General features: G+C 40.4%; 1 protein-coding gene across 8 annotated transcripts in view; it reads left to right on the top strand.

The window, feature by feature from the left end:
- LARP4 (La ribonucleoprotein 4) overlaps window positions 1–18,795 on the top strand; it is a 44,843-nt gene that overhangs the window by 13,875 nt on the left and 12,173 nt on the right. For all 8 annotated transcript variants that reach the window (XM_060253096.1, XM_060253093.1, XM_060253097.1 and 5 more), the window contains 8 exons: window positions 4,388–4,540; window positions 6,197–6,272; window positions 7,003–7,139; window positions 7,802–7,905; window positions 9,208–9,318; window positions 11,530–11,583; window positions 12,753–12,962; window positions 13,807–13,910. In XM_060253096.1, the coding sequence (XP_060109079.1) occupies window positions 4,388–4,540; window positions 6,197–6,272; window positions 7,003–7,139; window positions 7,802–7,905; window positions 9,208–9,318; window positions 11,530–11,583; window positions 12,753–12,962; window positions 13,807–13,910 (949 nt within the window). The remainder of the gene's footprint in view (window positions 1–4,387; window positions 4,541–6,196; window positions 6,273–7,002; window positions 7,140–7,801; window positions 7,906–9,207; window positions 9,319–11,529; window positions 11,584–12,752; window positions 12,963–13,806; window positions 13,911–18,795) is intronic.

Below are 18,795 nucleotides of genomic sequence, written 5' to 3'. Positions count from 1 at the left end.
TACCGGATTTGTTAAGAAATTGTGCGCCTTACTGACTTTTACCAATGAACTTTTATAGGTTCCCTTGGTTGATGCACCTTTTAACTGAGGAGAGTCAGGGTTCTGTCCAAGACAACCAGGACAAGAAAGCTGAATTTGCCCTAAAGAAGACACACTAGGCCATTGCTGCAGCAGCCACAGCATCCATTTTCTCCAGGGCTGCCATAGTATGGGCCAGGAAGATGATGCAACTTCTTCCAGAAAACAGTCACTGACTTAGAAAAAACTAACAGGATCCTAAAGGCCAATTCTTTTACAGCAGATGCCATATTAGATGCTCTAACCTATTCTTCCAGAGCCATGGCATAAGGCGGACCTTCATTCTAAAAATATAATACCAGCTTACCCATTCCAAGGTGATGAGCTGTTCGGAGATTTGAGATAAGAGAGAGGTGATGCCCAGGACATTCAGGTGCACCAACAGAAGATCCTTTGGCAATCAGATCTTTCGTTCACAACATACGTTATCCACATATAAACAAGAGGCCAAAAGACCAAACTGGGGGCCCTCAAGACAAACATTCAAAAGAGGACTACTCAATGCCAGGTTCAGCAAACAATTGTCCAACAGGAATGACTGGAGTGACCGGGATGGCAAATCCCCAAAGGCATGACTGTCCGCATCTTCCAGTGGGGGAATGACTCATGCATTTATGAGACACTTGGATCACATCCCAGGCAGACTCTTGGGCAATAGAAGTGTCTTCCAGTATTACGCTATGAAGTCCATGAGAATTCCACTGGAACATTTCATTAAGTCTCAAGTTTACAGGTACAAAACAACACATAACAATAAAAGCCATTCAACACTTATGCAATAACCAAGCGGTAGAGTTCGTACCCCAGATGGAGAAGGTGTATGGGGTATATTCCATTTTCACAGTTCCTCCCACAAAAAACCAGACTGGATAGCAATATCAGATCTTAAATTTCTCAACAGATTCATCAAATGGAGACATTTCAGAATGGAGACTCAGATCAACAGCAGAAGCACTACAGCTGGAGGAATACCTCACATTGATAGATCTGACAGCAGTGTAGCTCATTATTCTAGTCTTCCCATCACACAGAAGATTCCTTCAATTCTGCGTAGGCAGATTACATGTACAAATCAGGGCCCTTCCACTCGGTCTCTTCATGGCCCCAAGAGTCTTTTCCAAGATCTTGATCAATCCAATAATTCATCTAAGGGAACAAGGCATTCACATCCATACTTATTTAGACAACCTGTTGATCAGGTCAGGCTCCAGATCTAAGGCTTTTCAGGACACAGAAATGACAATCTCTTGACTACAAGCCCATGGCTTTATCATAAGTTTCCAAAAGAAGTTCCCTACAGCTGGTACAAGGGCAAGAAATGACAATCTCTTGACTACAAGCCTATGGCTTTATCATAAGTTTCCAAAAGAAGTTCCCTACAGCTGGTACAAGGGCTAGAACACCTGGGTGTCACAATAGATATCAAAACTGTGCTTTTTTCACTGCAGAGAAAACAAAGACAAAAGAGATTGCAGACTCTCATCAGGAGCAAATCAGATGGGGAGCGACATTACATAAAATACCAATCCAAGGCCAATGATCCAGGTCCAAGATGCGGCTACCTATCAATTTATTGGAACTCTGATCTGTCTTGCCCTACTACATTTCAACATGCAAATGGGTCAATATATGTTGATAAGGATGGACAATATCTCGGCCAAAGCCTATATCAACAAACAAGGAGGTTCCAGAAAGTCTTCACTCCACTGGGAAACAACCAAGATTTTGGCATGGTTAAAAAAGAACTTGGCATTGATAAAAAACAGAACACATCAGAGGCTCCATAAATGTCCAGGCAGATTGGTTCAGCAGGGGGACCATTCAAGGAGAATGGTCTCTCAAGAAAGACCTGTTCCAGTTAATCATGTATTGCTTTGGCCTTCCACTGGTGGATCTGTTTGGATCATCATCCAGCCACCAACTTCCTTGATACTTCTTGAGATTCTTCCATTTCAAGGTCAAAGTGACAGATGCCCTGATCTTTCAATGGCCAACAGATTTGCCTTCCATCTTTTTGCCTGGATCCTAAGCATTTAAAAGAAAAGTTGTGGCACACCTTAGATGTGATAAGAGCACTTAAAGTCTTCATATGTAAAACTGAAAATATAAGGAAAAAGGTTTCTAAAAGCATTCCCCAAACACAGGATGAAAAATGTCAAAATCTGCCATTAGTGCTACCCTCAAAACTTGCATAATTGAAGCCTACAAGTCACACAAAGTAGGGTTACTGCACTCAGTGAGAAGCGCCTCCACATATGCAGTGTTTGCCAAACACACATCAGTGGAAGAAGTGTGTAAGACAGCAACATGGTCATCCATCTTTACCCTCATTAAATAGTATAAGTTGAAAACATATGACTCAGCTGATGCTGCCTTTGGCAGAAGGGTACTAACCCATGAAGATGATGACCCACCCAGAACACACGGATACTGCTTGGGAAGGTCCCACTGAGATGTCCTCCACCTCAGAGAGAGAATGGGCCATTGGCTACTTACTATAGAGAGTCCTTTTCGTCTGAGGAAAGGAGGACATCTTGTCCCTCCCAAAGTCATTGTCTGTGTAAGCTGTTTCTTCTGCAGTTATGTATGTTACTCTTTATATGTTTAATTTTTTCTGGTTACCAGACCTGAAGGTGGGTGACTCCTGTGTCACAGACAAAAAGGAGAAAAAGTAGTTCCTGCCTCCCTGAAAGGATAGTGGGAATCACCCATCAAGATGTCCTCCTTTTGTCAAAGGAAGGACCCTTCATGGTAAGTAACCAACGGCCTGTTCTGAATTATAAGAATATGACTTTCATACATTTTTTTCATTGACTTTCTTGCCTTTTCCCTCTCACTGCAGCCCAAAATTGTGTTCCTGGGGAACAGAGGACCCCCCAGGATCTGCAAGGAGGAGGGAGGAGGGAGAGACAGTTGCTCTTTGCAGATCAAAATCCTCCTGTTGGTGAAATGCTAGCATCTGCCATCGTCACCATTTGAGGATGTCACAGTATAGCCGGGACCACCTTGGACCTTTTACTCAAATATTGCACTGGAATATAATATAGTGACTTTGTGCCACATAAGGAGCATTGAGGAACTTGCGAGGTTTTAACTTTTGGCATGATTGATGTGAATTGTTGATACTCTTTTTGTATTTTGATACTATATATTCTTTACATAGTTAGAATTGTGTTTTAACACGGAGCGTTTTATCTTTGTTGTGGTGAAATGCTAGGGCAGATCAAACTCATTAAAATACCTTTTGCTGTATATGTCAGGGTGCTCTAGAATCTTTGTTGTGACAGATTAAGAGAGTTTATTTTATCAGGTTCATACTAAGCTTAAAAGTCACTAAAATGTGAACAAACATTAGCTCAGTAGTTGGTGAGCTCCCCCCCCCTTTTGTGTTTTGCAATCAAAATATTATTTACCATACATACTGCACTCAAACAAAAAAACCAACCCAGCAATCAAGTTCTTGGTTGAATTGCAAAGCTGTTCTGCAGTTTGCAGCAGTAAGGATACTACACAGTTCCACTAGTTTTCTTCTTGTATTCTGATAAATTTTGGTTTGATGCATTGGTAGCACTTAATGAAAATATAAAGAAATTCAATATTAGTCTCACAAGAAAGGATAACCAGATAAACGGAGACTGAAATGCAAGTCAGAGGCTTCCTAGTATGGTGGCCTAACAAAAACCTTTCTTTTGCAGCCTTGATAGAAATAGTTAATGTTTTCTGTAAATTGAGGATATATCATCTAGTTGGGTTTATTTGTAACCTTGTGCAAAGAATGAAATTGTTTTATAAACTCCGTTGGATTAGGTATGGAAATCAAAACATACCTCTGTAAAGGAGGTATGGAAATGCTAGAACAGAAACCTGTAAGTTTTGCCCATCATAAGAGTCTTGTAGAAGAGAAAACAAAGTATTAAAACTGGATTTGTTTGCCGCGTTTGTAACTGGCACAAATGACCATCACTTAAAGATCAGAACTCTTATTAGGTCAAGAGTGCTGCCATTAATTGCAATGTGTTTTGTAATCTGGATAGTAGTACGAAGCTGTCTGTATATTAAAAACAAACCCATGTAATGCATATTGAGTACCATGCTTTGAGTTCATGGGGAGGGAGGTATATGAAAATCAATACTTTTGGTTATAGCCTCTGTTATAAATCCAAACATAACTTGGCTGAACTGAGTGGGTGGGGGAGCACAGCCTTGTTGCACTTCATTACAAATCAGTATAATATGACGCTGCTTGTAAATATGAAAAATACATTTTCAGTATTTGCAACTTGTTTTTCATTGATTACACTTGTGCTAGGTAATACTGAACTTGCAGATGATGGTGCTAAGCAGTATGAAGCAATGTATTCATCTTGCGAACCATCAAACAGTTCCAGTGTTGAGGAATCAGCAGCTAATGGAATGGTCTTGGCACCAGAGGATCTTGGATACCAACTTTATGAAGTTCCTGGTAAGCATCTATCCTACACAGTGACAGCTTCAGTACTAAAAATTCCATAGGTACTGTACTGTGCTGGATGTTGCTTTGTTCTTTAGATCTATATTATTAAGTCCTGCATTTTAAATGTTGCTTTTACATTTCATTCTCTCCCTCCCTCTATTCCAATTTTGTTTGTTCAAATCTTTTTTAAATATATCAAGTCAATTGTTTTGGGAATTATCAGGAAAAGTACTAAAAGCCAGAATAGTGGCTCTGTCTGCCCCGTGGCGCAGAGTGGTAAAGCAGCAGTACTGTGGTCTGAACTCTCTGTTCATGACCTCAGTTCGATTCTGGCGGAAGCTGGATTCAGGTAGCTGGCCCAAGGTTCACTCAGCCTTCCATTGTTCCAAGGTCGGTAAAATGAGAACCCAGCTTGCTGGGGAAGGCTATGGCAAACCACCCCGTTAAAGTCTGCCGTGAAAACGATGTGAAAGCAACATCACCCCAGAGTCAGAAACGACTGGTGCTTGCACAGGGGACATTTCATTTTCCTTTCCTAATTGTTTACTTCCACCTATATGCTTGTAGGGTCCAGCATTAAGCCTGTTTTTTGCATATTTGCAAGTAACTTTTATAAGTAATTTCAATAGAACAATGAAAGAATAGCTTGCAGCATATATTTTGAAACAGTTGGCAGTGAAACTGTTTTAGGGAAACCTGAAAGGAAAGGAAAAGGGTATCTTACGTTTCAGAGAAGATTTCTGAATGGACATCAGATGTGGTTAATGTTCTGATGGTATCCTACAGCATTCTTAAAACCCACTACTTTAGCAGAGGTTTTCCAGGATCACTGGATCCCCTCCTTGTTGGATGTAGTGTTACTGATTTTTTTACTTTTCTGGTTCATAGCCTGAGCTATGAGTGGGTTGTGTTAGATTTACTGTTAATGTTAGAGAAACGACAACTTTCTGTTCCCTCTTGTCTGCAATGTAGTGGTAAGAGTGAATCCTAAACACACAGCACATTTGTGGTCAAGAAAGCAGCTTCCACACCTATGTATGTTTGCTGAAGTTATACATAGGCTTTTTCTGTGATGTGGAGTAATTGTGTCCCCATCATGGTCATTGGGCCTGACTGTATATAGCTTGCCTGCCTGTACTGGTGGAACTAGCTCACCCGCTCCAGTTTGTGTGTGTTGGTCCTGTTATATGGCTCTCATAACGTTTGTTTTAATTTGCAGTTAGCCTTTCTTGCAGAGATTGAGACATGCCTTTTAGGTGTAATATTTGATATGAAATAAACTGTCACATGTCAGGCTTGTGAAAGTCAAGGATGATTATCCTTCCCCCTCCCAATAACCAGGTAGTGCTATAAATCAGAGAGAGTTGATTATTTTGTCTTTTCAAGTTTTTGACATGCCTCAAATGATTTACATTGGTAGGTGACAGCAGATGGACTATTAATTATAAAAATTATTTGCAAGCCTGGAGGAAATCTGCATCTTCGGAGCACTTGTCAGATTGGCAGGAGTTCTAAGTTGATAACAAGTTAATCAATGATAAAGTCCATTCAACATGCTCCATAATCTTATCAAACTTGTATATTGCTATGTCAAATGGGGAGGATGTAGTTGACTTAGTCATATTTTGAATGTGTTAGTAATAGTTACATGAATATCTTCCTCAGGTGAAGGCAGCCCTATAATTTCTCCAGAAGACCTGAAAGAATGTTTGAAGAAACAACTAGAATTCTGTTTCTCACGGTATTGTACTTCAAATTTATTTGGCACCTTGAGCAACTTCCGTTTTGGTTATATCTAGCCACTTAGCTTTTCATAAGGGATCACGGTCAACCAAAAAATCTAGCAGAAAATTAATTCCACTAATCTCTGATGCCAACAAATGGTGATAGAAGTGGATTGTCACACTCTTTCATGGCTTTATCAAGACTCCAGAAGAAAACTGGTATCTCAGGGATGTATCCTGTGCTCTGGCAATTGGAGATTCTGATGGCTTCTATTTCAGGCCCCAGGAGCCATTTCTGACTGCCAGCAAGCTTATTCCTGGGGTTGTGGGACCTTCATGGAGTGCAAGTGGGGAGGGGGAAGGCAAGAAAAATGGCTCCTTTCTGCCTTTTGTATAAGTAGATCTCCAATGATGAAAGAAGGATGTGATTTTGCCTCCAGCCCATGTGGGTCTCATCTTGCAGCCCTGAGTATAAATTTCTCTAGGGTCAGAAATATATTCTGGAAGGAGGGGAAAGTCTGGAAGATCAGCAATTGATGCATGTTTCTCGTAATGTCCTTGTGCTGTATCCAACATAGCTAAAACACATTGCCCTTAATATTTAGGGAACAGCCCTGGAAGTGTGTGAATTTGCTGCTTTACGTAGTACTATTGGGCAGTGTCTCCATACATAGAGTTTCTTCAAGTGTATAATTGCTAGACTGTTATCTGAAAGTTCCCTGAGCTGCTTTGTTTGTTTACTCCTAGTGAGAATCTATCCAAGGATCTTTACTTGATGTCTCAAATGGACAGTGATCAATTTATTCCAATATGGACAATCGCCAACATGGAAGGAATTAAGAAACTGACAACCAATATGGATCTTATTGTGGAAGTACTGAGATGTGCGTCTAAATCTTTTCATTAGCTATACAGATGTAATTATTTTAGTGTGTAGTCACCGTCTCTGTTTTGTGTGAATCGAGCCTTCTTACATAAATTAGCCTCTAGTTTAGTCAAATGAACCATATAACCTTACATGAAATCTTCATTAGTGTCTTAATTTATTTCCCTCTGACTAGGATATTGAAAAGCCTCCCTTTCTGACTATCAGACTTTTAAGTTATTTTGCTATTTCTCGTCTTGAAACAATAAATACATGTCGATATCTGAGTAACTTAGTAAAATGTTCTAGAATTTTTTTCCGAAAAAGTTCTCTGTGCCCTTGAAATGAAATTAGCTGCTTTGTCAGGTTTCATCTTGATTTATTCCACCTCTTAAGCAAAGACTTGTACACTTTCAGCTGTCCACCTCTGCAGTAGATTTCTTTTAGAACTGGAATGCACCTGCAGGTGTGTCAGGAGCAGCAATACCTATGTTGGTTACAGTTGCCGCCCATTTAAACTATCTTACCAGGACTTAAGAGGTTTTGCATGAGAACGAGTAGAAATTAAAATAAATTGGTCAGAAGATATGTGATATGATGTGTAATTTGTGTTGTTGTTCTTAGTGTTGTATCTATTCCCAGCAACTGAAAAAATATTCTTTTTTTTAAAAAAAAAAATAGCTTCTCCTATGGTCCAAGTAGATGAGCGAGGAGAAAAAGTTAGGCCAAACCACAAACGATGCATTATTATTCTCCGTGAGATTCCTGAAACGACACCTATAGAGGTAAATGATGCATCCTGAAGGTTGCCATAAATCTGGTCACTTAAATGCTTATGTTGCAAGAAAATCATCTAGATATGAAATGATTGATCACATATCAGGATTGAAGCTATGTTAAATTGCATTGGTAACCCTTGGTTAAATTGTGTTAAGCATTAATGTAAATACAGGCTTTTGAAGAGCTGGCTGCACCAGTTTTTAATTCATTCCAGACATATATATTTATACATGTCCTATGTGACATAGTAGTGTGAGCAGAGTGACAGAGGAACACATAGTCTTTCTACTTCTTGTAAACCATGGGGTCAATGTTCCCTCTAAACTGTGGAGTCTTATGAGCAAAAATTCTACTTTGTGAGCTACTGGCATTAAAGTTGTGAGCTGCTGCAGAAATTAGTTTGTTCTGTGGCCATTTTTCCTAAGGTAAGACAAAAATGTGTGAGCCAGAGGCTTAAACTGTGAGCTAGCTCACAAGAACTCAGCTTTAGAGGGAACACTGTGTCAGACCCCCAGCATGATGAGAAAAGGGCAGTGGAAAAATAAATTGGAAAGGGGAATTGGTGAGAATTTTATTTCCGTTTTCCACTACTGAAATGCACCTTGCCAGTAGAAAATATATTATTTTTATTATGCGTTATAAGCAGTTACTTGTATTAAAGTTGCTTGTACATCTTTTATTTCTCATAATCACCAGCTTCATCAAGACAAGACAATATAAATATATTTCGCAATTATATTTTACATGCTTTTAAAAAATCTATCCCCATCCTATATTAGAAGAGTTACTCGTACAGTGGCGTTTTACAAAGAATTGTTAAGCTAATTTGTTAGTTGTTAAGATGGCATCTTAATAATGCTTTCTTAGCCATGGATGTGGAATTACATTTTAGAACAGTGCTTTGCAGCAAGATGGTTCTGTTTAGTTGATCACATAGTGGCGCTAACTTGAGATAAAATGTATTATCGTGTTTGGAAGTAATGAACTCAGTTGTTGTCTACTGAGATGGGAGATATATGATCTGTAGTCACAAACATAATAAACTGGTCTTCCATATGGATAAGTGTCTAATTCAACTTGAGTGTTCTTTTTTCCTGTAGGATTTGTAAAATATTAAAAAGCAAGAGAAAATGTAAAAATAATGACAAATGTACTCACAGCAGTGCATACATAAACTCATGCACTCATTCTTTCTTGTTGTTGGACCCAAATGCTAAAATGGGTGATAGAAAATGTCAGGTGTTATTAGAAATGTAGAGTTTGGATTCTTGGTTTATTTACAGCATATTCTTCATTGTTTGCTCCAGGAGGTGAAGGCACTGTTTAAAAATGAAAGCTGCCCCAAAGTGATAAGTTGTGAGTTTGCTCACAACAACAGCTGGTATATTACATTCCAGTCAGATACTGATGCACAGCAGGTAAGAGTATCACATGGTGTTCTATGTTCTACAACGCTTTCATTCTATGCTGTTTATTTGCATGTCCTCATAGGATAGGATCCAAAATAACTGTAGGTGGAACTCTATGAGCAGCATGGTTCTCTGTACCCATGTTCTGCAGCCCTTCACACCACCTCAAAACTGCTCCTGGGTACTAAAGGACCCTTGGGAATGCGATATGAAGGGCTACATTGTGAAAGGGAATCCAAGGAAATCAGTGTCCCCAAAGGGAAGGGGAGGGGGCGGATGGTCACTTTTGAAACCAGTACATTTGTATAACAGCAATTGTATGACAGCCTAAATTTTTACAAACAGACCTGTATTCATAGTAGTTTAAAAACACTTGTCATATCCCCAAGTGCTGAGGGTGCTAATAGTGGCCTTGAGTACCTGTGACTTACAGGAAACATGATAATAGTAGAATTTATAAACACATCCAGAAAGCTGGGTGTGGTCAAACACACATATGGAGAATAGTCTGAGGGTACCCATGTTGGTCTGCAGTAGAAAAACTAGATTTGAGTCCAGTAGCACCTTAAGAGACCAACGAGTTTCTGGGGATAAGCTTTTAAGAGTCAAAATTCTGATGAAAGGACTTTGACTTTTGAAACATTATACCCTGAAAATCTTACCAGTCTCTAAGGTGCTACTGGAATCAAATCTTACACATGGAGAATGGTAGCTCTTCTGGAGGGAGAGAGGTTGCATAGCAAGAGAGGCAAACAGCCATATGAATCAAGAGCAGGTGTGTAGAAGGTACTCTTGCTGTTTCCTTTTCCAGGTATGTTCTCACTAAGTGGTGGTGACCCACCTACTTGATCTCTGTGGTGTTGGGACTGTTCAGTCCAGCTTCCCAGAGTGAAGAGAAGTTGTTAGCTCTTGAGTTTTGTTTTGTTAAAAACTTGGCAGTTATCCCTTTGGTTTTTGTTTTTTGTGTGTGTGTACCTAGAAGTCATGTTGACCTCTGGTGACTGACCCTTACTGGGGGCCTGGGGTATATTCAGAGAGGTGGCTAATTAAATCCTGCCCCTGTCTCCCAACTGCTGGTATTCCAAGGAGGTCTCCCATCCAAGTACTTGCCAGCCCTACTTAGCTTCTGAGATCTGTTGAGATTGGCCTTACCTGGGTATCCAGGTCAGGACACACTTAATCCTTTTGTTGTAGTACGTACTGTTGTTAATAAATTCTAATAAATGAAAGTGCATTGGTTTAATCTGATTGTCCTTAATAGAATTCTGGGGTTTTTTTTTAATGATACACTTACCGTAAGTTAAAATTTACTACAAATTCAGTTGTTGTGCAAAAGATCCATAAATGTTACCACTGCAAAATAAACCTTTTCCCCATCTAGGAAGGAAGATCTTTCTAACTGCTGCTGTGTGTGCAGTCCTGAAACTGAAATGTTTCAGATTTTAATTTTACAAGGACTATTTTGTTAGAAACTACCTGTTTTAGACTGAAAACACTGCCTACCATTCAGTGTTGTAGCTGGATGGTGGTGACAAAATATTATGAACCTGCAGCATGTGACTGTTGCTGGTACAGATAATGCCTCAGTTTTTCTTTGCAGCTGTCATAACAGGTAGCAGCTGGAGTTGAACTGACATTCAGAATGTTGAAAAAAAGGAAGGTGCATCCCTCTTTAAAAATTAACACAAGTTGCTTTTGTCATGGTGTTTGAAAAAATGAGGTTGTCCTGTGGCACAGAGTGGTAAAGCTGCAGTACTGCAGTCCAAGCTCTCTGCTCATGACCTGAGTTCAATTCCGGCAGAAGCTAGGGTCAGGTAGCCGGCTCAAGGTTGACTCAGCCTTCCATCCTTCCGAGGTCAGTAAAATGAGTACCCAGCTTGCTGAGGGGAAAGTGTAGATGACTGGGAAAGACAATGGCAAACCACCCCGTAAGAAGTCTGCCATGAAAACATGATACAACGCCACCCCAGAGTCGAAAATGACTGGTGCTTGCAGTCGTTTACCTTTTTGTGAAAGAATGGGTCTGTCTTACAGCAGCATTTTACATGTCAAGGCTCTTTCTTAAAGTAAAATAGGTAAGAGCCCAGATTTCTTCTTAAAAATGCTGTGATGCAACTTGAATTTAGATTAATTGTTCTCTCTGCTTTGTTAATATCTTTGAAGTGCAGTTTTGCCTAAATGAATCTCAATTAATGTTTCCCCTCCCAAATATATGTACAGGCATTCAAATACTTACGGGAAGAAGTTAAAACCTTTCAGGGCAAGCCAATAATGGTAAGTCTCCAAGAATTCACAGACTTTAAAGGATGTACTATCATTAAATAATGAGGTTCAACTGTAATCTTAACATAAGTGCAGATTCAAAACTTCCTCATGCCTGAACTGTGGCTTGGAAACTGGAAACATGTTAGAAGTTCCGTGTTCTGCTTGCCTTTTCTTTTTCTCATGAGTTCTCTGCCATTTCCTTCAGTGGTGCAGATGACAAACTATAGCTTTGAGACTTTCCTGGTCAGTCTTAACCACAGTAACCACTGATGCAGTTGCAGTGTCACAATGGAAGAAGGATGGGAGGAAACAAGGGGGAACCTATGGCATATTCCAAATCTCAAGCAGCATTTTATGCATCAGAAATGTCTGGATTTGTGTCCTAGTTGTTCCAAATAATGGTGGGACTGAGAATTTCCCCTTTGGGTTGCTAGTTCAGATATAACTTCATCTGTGATGTGTTGTCAAATGAGCTGGTGAAGATTCCAGCCTTGGTTGCAGAAATATTGAAGGATGCAGACTTGGTGGCCAGCCATACATTCTGAAGACCCTATGGCTCACATATCTCCAGTGGAGGGGTGATGTTTTCTCCTGTGTTTCCCTCCTCATTGCAGGCTCCTACTTTATCCCATTTGCTGTTCCTGAGGATTTGTTGACCCTCAAAACAAAATCTCAGGAGGCCTCAGTGGGCTGGGGTTGAGTAAAAGGGAGTAATCTTAAATCTTCCAAATTACATTGTGGAGTGTAGTCCAGTAGTCACAAATTGAATTTTAATTTTAATTGTTAAATACAGCGTATACTGGAAGAAAGCACTGGGATTTTTATTTGCCTGCAGTGCAAGAGTATTGCTTTGGATATGTCTGTAGGTAGACTTGAGTGTTAAACTCTGTCACGGAAGCAAAATAATTATAAATTTGAATGAAGCTATCTTTTAAATAGAATTCTCATTTACCCAAAGCTCAATGATTTGTACGAAAGCAAACCATATTCTGCAGGCTAACCTGATGGGGAGGGGTTGTATTAAGAATAGTTAGCAGAACTTTCCCATTTTCCTTTTTAGTAATAATAGCTTCTAGTGGAAAACAGAACCCCAACCCCCTCCTCCCCCCATACATAGTTCCCAAGATAAGCTTGTATAGTGATATAGCATAGTTTGAAATTGTTTTTTTTCCTTGCAGGCCAGGATAAAAGCCATCAACACATTTTTTGCAAAGAATGGTTACCGGGTACTGGATTCCAGTGTTTATGCTCAGCCTGTCCAAACACAAGCACAGTTTGCCTCACCAGTGTTTGTGCAGCCTGTATATAGTCCTCAGCAGTACTCCATCTACAGCATTGTGCCTCAGACGTGGTCTCCAAACCCTGCACCTTACTTTGAAACACCTTTGGTGAGTTGCAGCTTCTGTCTCAAATATATTCTCTTGGTATTCTCTTGGGTTTGTTTTCTTGTTTGTGGAAGAAAGGTTTTGGAAGCTCCTTTGAAGGAGTCCAGATGAGGAAGGGTTTTAATTTCTTACCTGGAGCATTAAGTTCCTGTCTCAACCTCCTAAAGAAAGACACCTCAAGCTGCATAGTGTTGCCCCATACATGAATATGCTGACAGCAGGAGAATTTATGATTTTTTTCATCCACGTATTGTATACTTTCTTGGTGTTTATTTATTTAATTTGTATCTCACCCTCCCCACCGAAGGCAGACTCAGGGCGGCTCACAGATTAGGGGTCAAGCAATCAGATTGACATGACTAGGCAAAATAAAACAGCAATACAAATATGCGAGAGCTCATACAGTTCTGCAGGGCATGTAAGATGGCACTCTTCCACCAGGCAGTTGTGAACTAGGCTGTTGGCCACTACAGTTTAAAGCAACATGTGACCCACCACCAACAATCTGCTGTATAGCAGCTGCAGAGAGGAGAACTTAAGATCTGCTATACAGAGAACTATAAAATTGGAAAATGTAAGATCATGGCACCAGAATATTTTTTATGTATTTTATGTTTATTTTTACTCTACGTTTTATGGTTTTAATGCCATATTACTATGTCAAATCATGCACATACATATATGTGTGAGCCGCCTGAACCTGCCTCGGCGGGGAGGGTGGGATATAAGTGGAATAAAATAAATGAATAAAATAAAAATATAAGAGCAATTATGTTGATCTTGTATATATGTTACTTGAGTAGGGGGGGTTCCTTTTATTTCCTTATATGCTTGGTATCCACTGCAGGCTCCCTTTCCAAATGGTGCATTTGTGAATGGCTTCAGTTCACCAGGATCATACAAGGCAAATGCTGCTGCTTTGAGTATAGGACGTCCATTCCATAGAAACCGGTAAGAAATTTGACACAGTTTTTGTGAATTTCTGTTCACATTTTGAAGACTTAGGCCACCACAATTGCGTCCATCTCTCTAGTTACTAACATGATGTTCTGCAGTGCCTTAAAGGTTATCATTTCAGAGGGTGGCTGTATTGATCTGCAGTAGAACACGTGGATTTGGATACAGGGGCACCTTAGAGATCAACAAAAGTCTTAGGATAGAGCTTTCAAGAGTCAAAGCTCCCTTTGTCAGATATGAAGTAGGAATGGGAGACCCATGAGTCCTTATATCTCAGCCTGAAGATTGTGGGGGCAGAGTTGCAAAGGAATTAGGATGCTTTCACTCTCGAAAGCTCATACCCTAAAACTCTTGTTGGTCTCCAGAGTGCTACTGGACTCTTAAAGATTATCAACATTTTCACAAAATGTGACCAGTGGAGTGTTCCCCTCCTCCTAAAAACCTGACTGTCCAGAGAGATTTGGGATACAATTTGCAATAGCTTCTACAGTCCGCAACCCCTGAGGCTAATTCTTAGGGAGGAGCATCCACGTTCCCTAGGAAACAGCTTTATAATTGTCCTCCTTCACTAGTACCTTTCAGGCATAACTTAATTTACAGCTCCATGGAGTCCAAACTTGTGGTAATATAAACAAGTGTATAATAACTGACAGCATCAGTACCTGATTTTGTGTATTTTGTGCAGTGGCATCAGTAGCCTGTATCTTCTAATAGTCAAGTGTGGCCTCATCTGGAAATACTTAAATCCATGGATTGGGGCCACACTGATATAAAACAGAAACTTCTATAAACTTGGGGGACACCCCAGGTTTGCAGCAAAATGTGTTTGCGTACACTCACACAACATACCTGCCCTCTCCTCTGTAGCCAGTAGAGCCTTGGAAACTGTGGTGGTGATGGGGGGTGGGGGGCCATGAAGCTACACAAGGCCAGAACTGGCAGTGGGGCAGGGGAGCTGCAGTGGTCCTGGTGGCTGAGGCTGGGAGCCATGCCAGGCCTGGCAGTAGCAGTTGGGGAGGGGGGGAGTCATGGCAGAGGCTAGGAGCTGTGCTGGGTGCAGCGATGGTAGGCCAGCCAAGGAGCTATGTTATGCTTGGTAGTAACAACTATGGGGGAAGTAGGGAATCATACTGAGACCAAGAGCTGCAGTGGGCCCAGGGCCCGAAAGCCATGCAGGCCTCAAGGGCCTTTGTGGTGTCTGTGGTGAGGTTAGAAGAATTCCTCCAAGCAGTAAAGCAGGTCACCACTTGTTGGCTAATAATCTTATTATATTACAGGCATATGGGCATTATATCCGTACTTCTGAGCTAGAAGCGAACCTTCAGCCACAATACTAAGGTTTTTGCAGCCATTATGATGCTGCTGTTCCAATGCTGAATTAAAATCTAGTACTACCATGTCAACCCAGTACCCTGAGGCGTTGTTTAGGGGCAGAACTAGACAGGTCTACTTCCTTGTCTTGTATGTCACTTTAGTTGTTGGTGACCCAGACTTCTCAGGCAGTAGAGGTCCATTTCAAAGTTGCATACCACCTCCTGCTTTGTTTTTTTAATGAAAAACTCCTGTATAAAGAAACTATCCCCAAATCAGTCCTGGTAGCAATTGAAATGTTCTCTTGTAGTCCAAAGTTAATATCTAAGAACTAGAAGGATATCCATTCTGGTATATGGCAGCTGCTGTGCAGGTGAAAGTCATAGTGAGGAAGCTAATACCTAACATGGACCCTGAATTAGGTGGAAAGGTGTTGTAGAAATGTTTTAAATAAATAAATATGGATTGGCCTTTACAGAGAGCTTTTTTTGTCTGCTATCAGTGCCAAATGTACTGCTCTGAGTGGTTAGTATTTTCAAAAATAAGTGGAACTGTTGCCATTTAGAATCCCAAAACAGTTCACTGGGAAAGTTCCAGATAAGGGCAATACAGCTCAATTTTATTGAAACACTTTCCACTTGTGTTGGGTCTGGATAGGCACTTGAAACGAAGATGTTGCATCTTGGTACATGCTACACTTAAAAGGAATGCTTCCCAAAAATAGCAGTGGGAAGCACTAGCGTGATCTGTGCTGTATAGCATAAAAAGAAATTAATAGTTCATTCCCAAGAAGTAGTTAATAAGCACATGATATCTGTTTTTATAATTCAGTCACCAGAATGGGTTCTATCCTAGTACAGCTATAAAAATAACAACTAGATATTTATTTTTAAAACCTTCCTGTATATGCGAGTAACTATTTACTGAAAACTATAGTAGACTAGTTTAGCACAGTAATTGCTTTTGGGAGATTCTGTGGCAACTGCCTCTGTACATATTTGATGAGGCTAAAGTTCATGGCCACAAGTCAGTGTGATTAACAGAGGTTGAACTTTGAAGCTGTAGCTTTAGCAACAGAGGTACCTGGTAAAATAGCTTTAATTTTAACTGAATTGGAATTACAAAACGAGCCATTTATGTTTGTTGCTTACAGTGATGTCTAAAATGCTGAGTCCTGTGATTCTGCTGGGTCTTAATAATTTAAACCAAGAATTTGTTTGCTTTTATTCTTTTGTTGTAGTTGGGTTTTTTGTGTGTATTTGAATAAATGATGTTAGAATCCTCATACACTTCAAGCTAAGTCATGATTCACTGGTTCAGAACTGTGCAGATCTGGAGTCAGATCTTGAACAGTCTGCTTGTATAACATTATTTAATAATTATATAGTAGCCATTTTAAACTTGGTTTCAGTGCCTCACCAAACAAAGCAGTGATGGTAGCTCAAAAATTCATATCCACCAGTGTCCACAAATGTCTGTTTTAGGGAGATAAAACCTTTTCTTAATTTTGCTAAAAAAGAATAGTAGTAATTAAACTTTTCAGAGTTCTGTAATGTTAACCAGTTTAGAGCAGCTCTTTGAATAGGACTGACTCTTTGGGCAATATTTCTCAGGTGCTTATGCCTTCACTTGCTATTGCTGGAAAGTATGGAGTTTGAGTTTCAGGCCAGCAATTACCAGTATTGTGTGTTAGCGAAAAGAGGTCTGACATTTGAAGTCAGAATATACTTTAATGCTCTCAGATTTTTCTTTCTGGGTACTTTTTCTTTTGGCCTATTTTTCCTCTTGTCCCTTATGCTTAGGCTGAGAATGTGTGGCCTTCTCAGCGATGGCTAAGATTATGAGATCTTGCCCCTAAGACCTTAAAACCTAGTTGTGGAGCTTCTTAGTTATATTTCATTGTACTGTGTCTTGGTTTACTTCCACATGGGAACTATTCTCTGCTTTGGCTACCTAACCTAAGGACTTTAGAAGGCATCCTTGTGACACAGTGATCTTATTATGCTTCATTTGCTCTGTTCCCATCTTCTGTACACTCCCTCCCAAATCTACTTTTCTCCAACCTTTTTGGAAAGAATGCAGTCCTTAATACATTATCAGGCAAATTGGACTGGAAAATGTGCATTTCCTAAGGTCCACATCAGCACCATTTGCCTTCCCCATTCCTTGCCACTGCTGTTTTGCCAGTCATACTGAAGGATGAATTTTTTCATACTCTAAAAAAAATCAGTAATAGCTGGATTGGTATACCTTTATAACATTAAACAGTTTACTGCTTCGGTATAGCTGTTCCTCCGAATTCCTAGCTTTGAGGTTTAAGAAAGGTCTATAACTGTTTTTTGTTGTAGAGCAGTGGTGGAGAACCTTTTTTCTGCCAAGGGCCATATGGATATTTATAACATCATTCGCGGGCCATAAAAATTATCAACTTAAAAAACAGTGCTCCACCAAGGAAGAATGATTCAGGCCAGCAAAATTAATGCAAATAATTGCTTTTCTATTTGAAGTCGTGCGGGGAGTGCCTAATCTGGCACGCGCACCCACACACGGCCTGCCGCCCTAGGCAAATGCATAGGTCCAGGGCTTTTTTTTTAAAAAAAGCCCAGCAGGAACTCAGTAGCATAATAGACCACATCCCCTAATATTAGCATATTAGGTCACACACTCATTAACATATTAGGCCACACCATCTGGGATAATCAAGTGCAAACCAAACTGTGACAGTAACTTTTCCACGCCCTGCAGCAATTCTGGCCGGCCAGCCAGGCCCCAGGGAGGCTGCTGCACAGTGCATCTGGGCCCTGTGATTCCTGCCTGGCCCTGGGGAGGCTGCTGCACAGTGTGGCTGGGCCCCACGATCCTCCTTGGCCAGCCAGGCCCCAGGGAAGCTGCCAAACGGCTCGGTTCGGCCCAGCAATCCTCGAGGGCCACACCAAGTGACCTCGAGGGCTGCATACGGCCCTTGGGATAGAGGTTCCCCACCCCTGTTGTAGAGGTAAAAGGAAAGTGTGCATCTGCAGAATTCAGGGACATACATTGTTGTAATAGATTGCTATAGACTTATAACAATGTAACTATTACTTTTTCTGTGTGTTGGGGGAGAAAATCCTCTGCTAGCATGGGAGCAGTGGCATAGTAGCGGGGGGTGGGGTGGAAGGGGGCTGAGGAAAGGAAAATGCAAGAAAATTGGCAATGTAGGTAGTCCATTGCCACTGCAAATGACTGTGCATTCACAGCAGCAGTGAGAGCTATATGAAGAATCACCATCCTAGACAAACCACACAGAATACTGAATTTCATCCCCTTTTGACAAAAATATCCCTTGTTTATAACACACTAAAAATAATTACTAGCAATGAACAACCCATGTACGGGTTCAAGAAAATCATGGGGACCAATTCTGCTTCCACCCTGAGATAATTCTAAGCGTTTTTGATTAAAAGAACTCCTTTTTAGCATCAAAAAATTTTGTGGACCTCTTCCCTCATGATAGTAGTTGTAACACCAGTATCTGATGATTTAAGAAAATACATAATGACAAAATGCAAGCTTAGTGCACGTATGGGCT

Source organism: Heteronotia binoei, chromosome 13 (genome assembly GCF_032191835.1).
Source record: "Heteronotia binoei isolate CCM8104 ecotype False Entrance Well chromosome 13, APGP_CSIRO_Hbin_v1, whole genome shotgun sequence".
Taxonomy (NCBI): domain Eukaryota; kingdom Metazoa; phylum Chordata; class Lepidosauria; order Squamata; family Gekkonidae; genus Heteronotia; species Heteronotia binoei.
The sequence above is the reverse complement of the archived record's forward strand: the minus strand, read 5'-3'. Positions and strand labels throughout refer to the sequence as shown.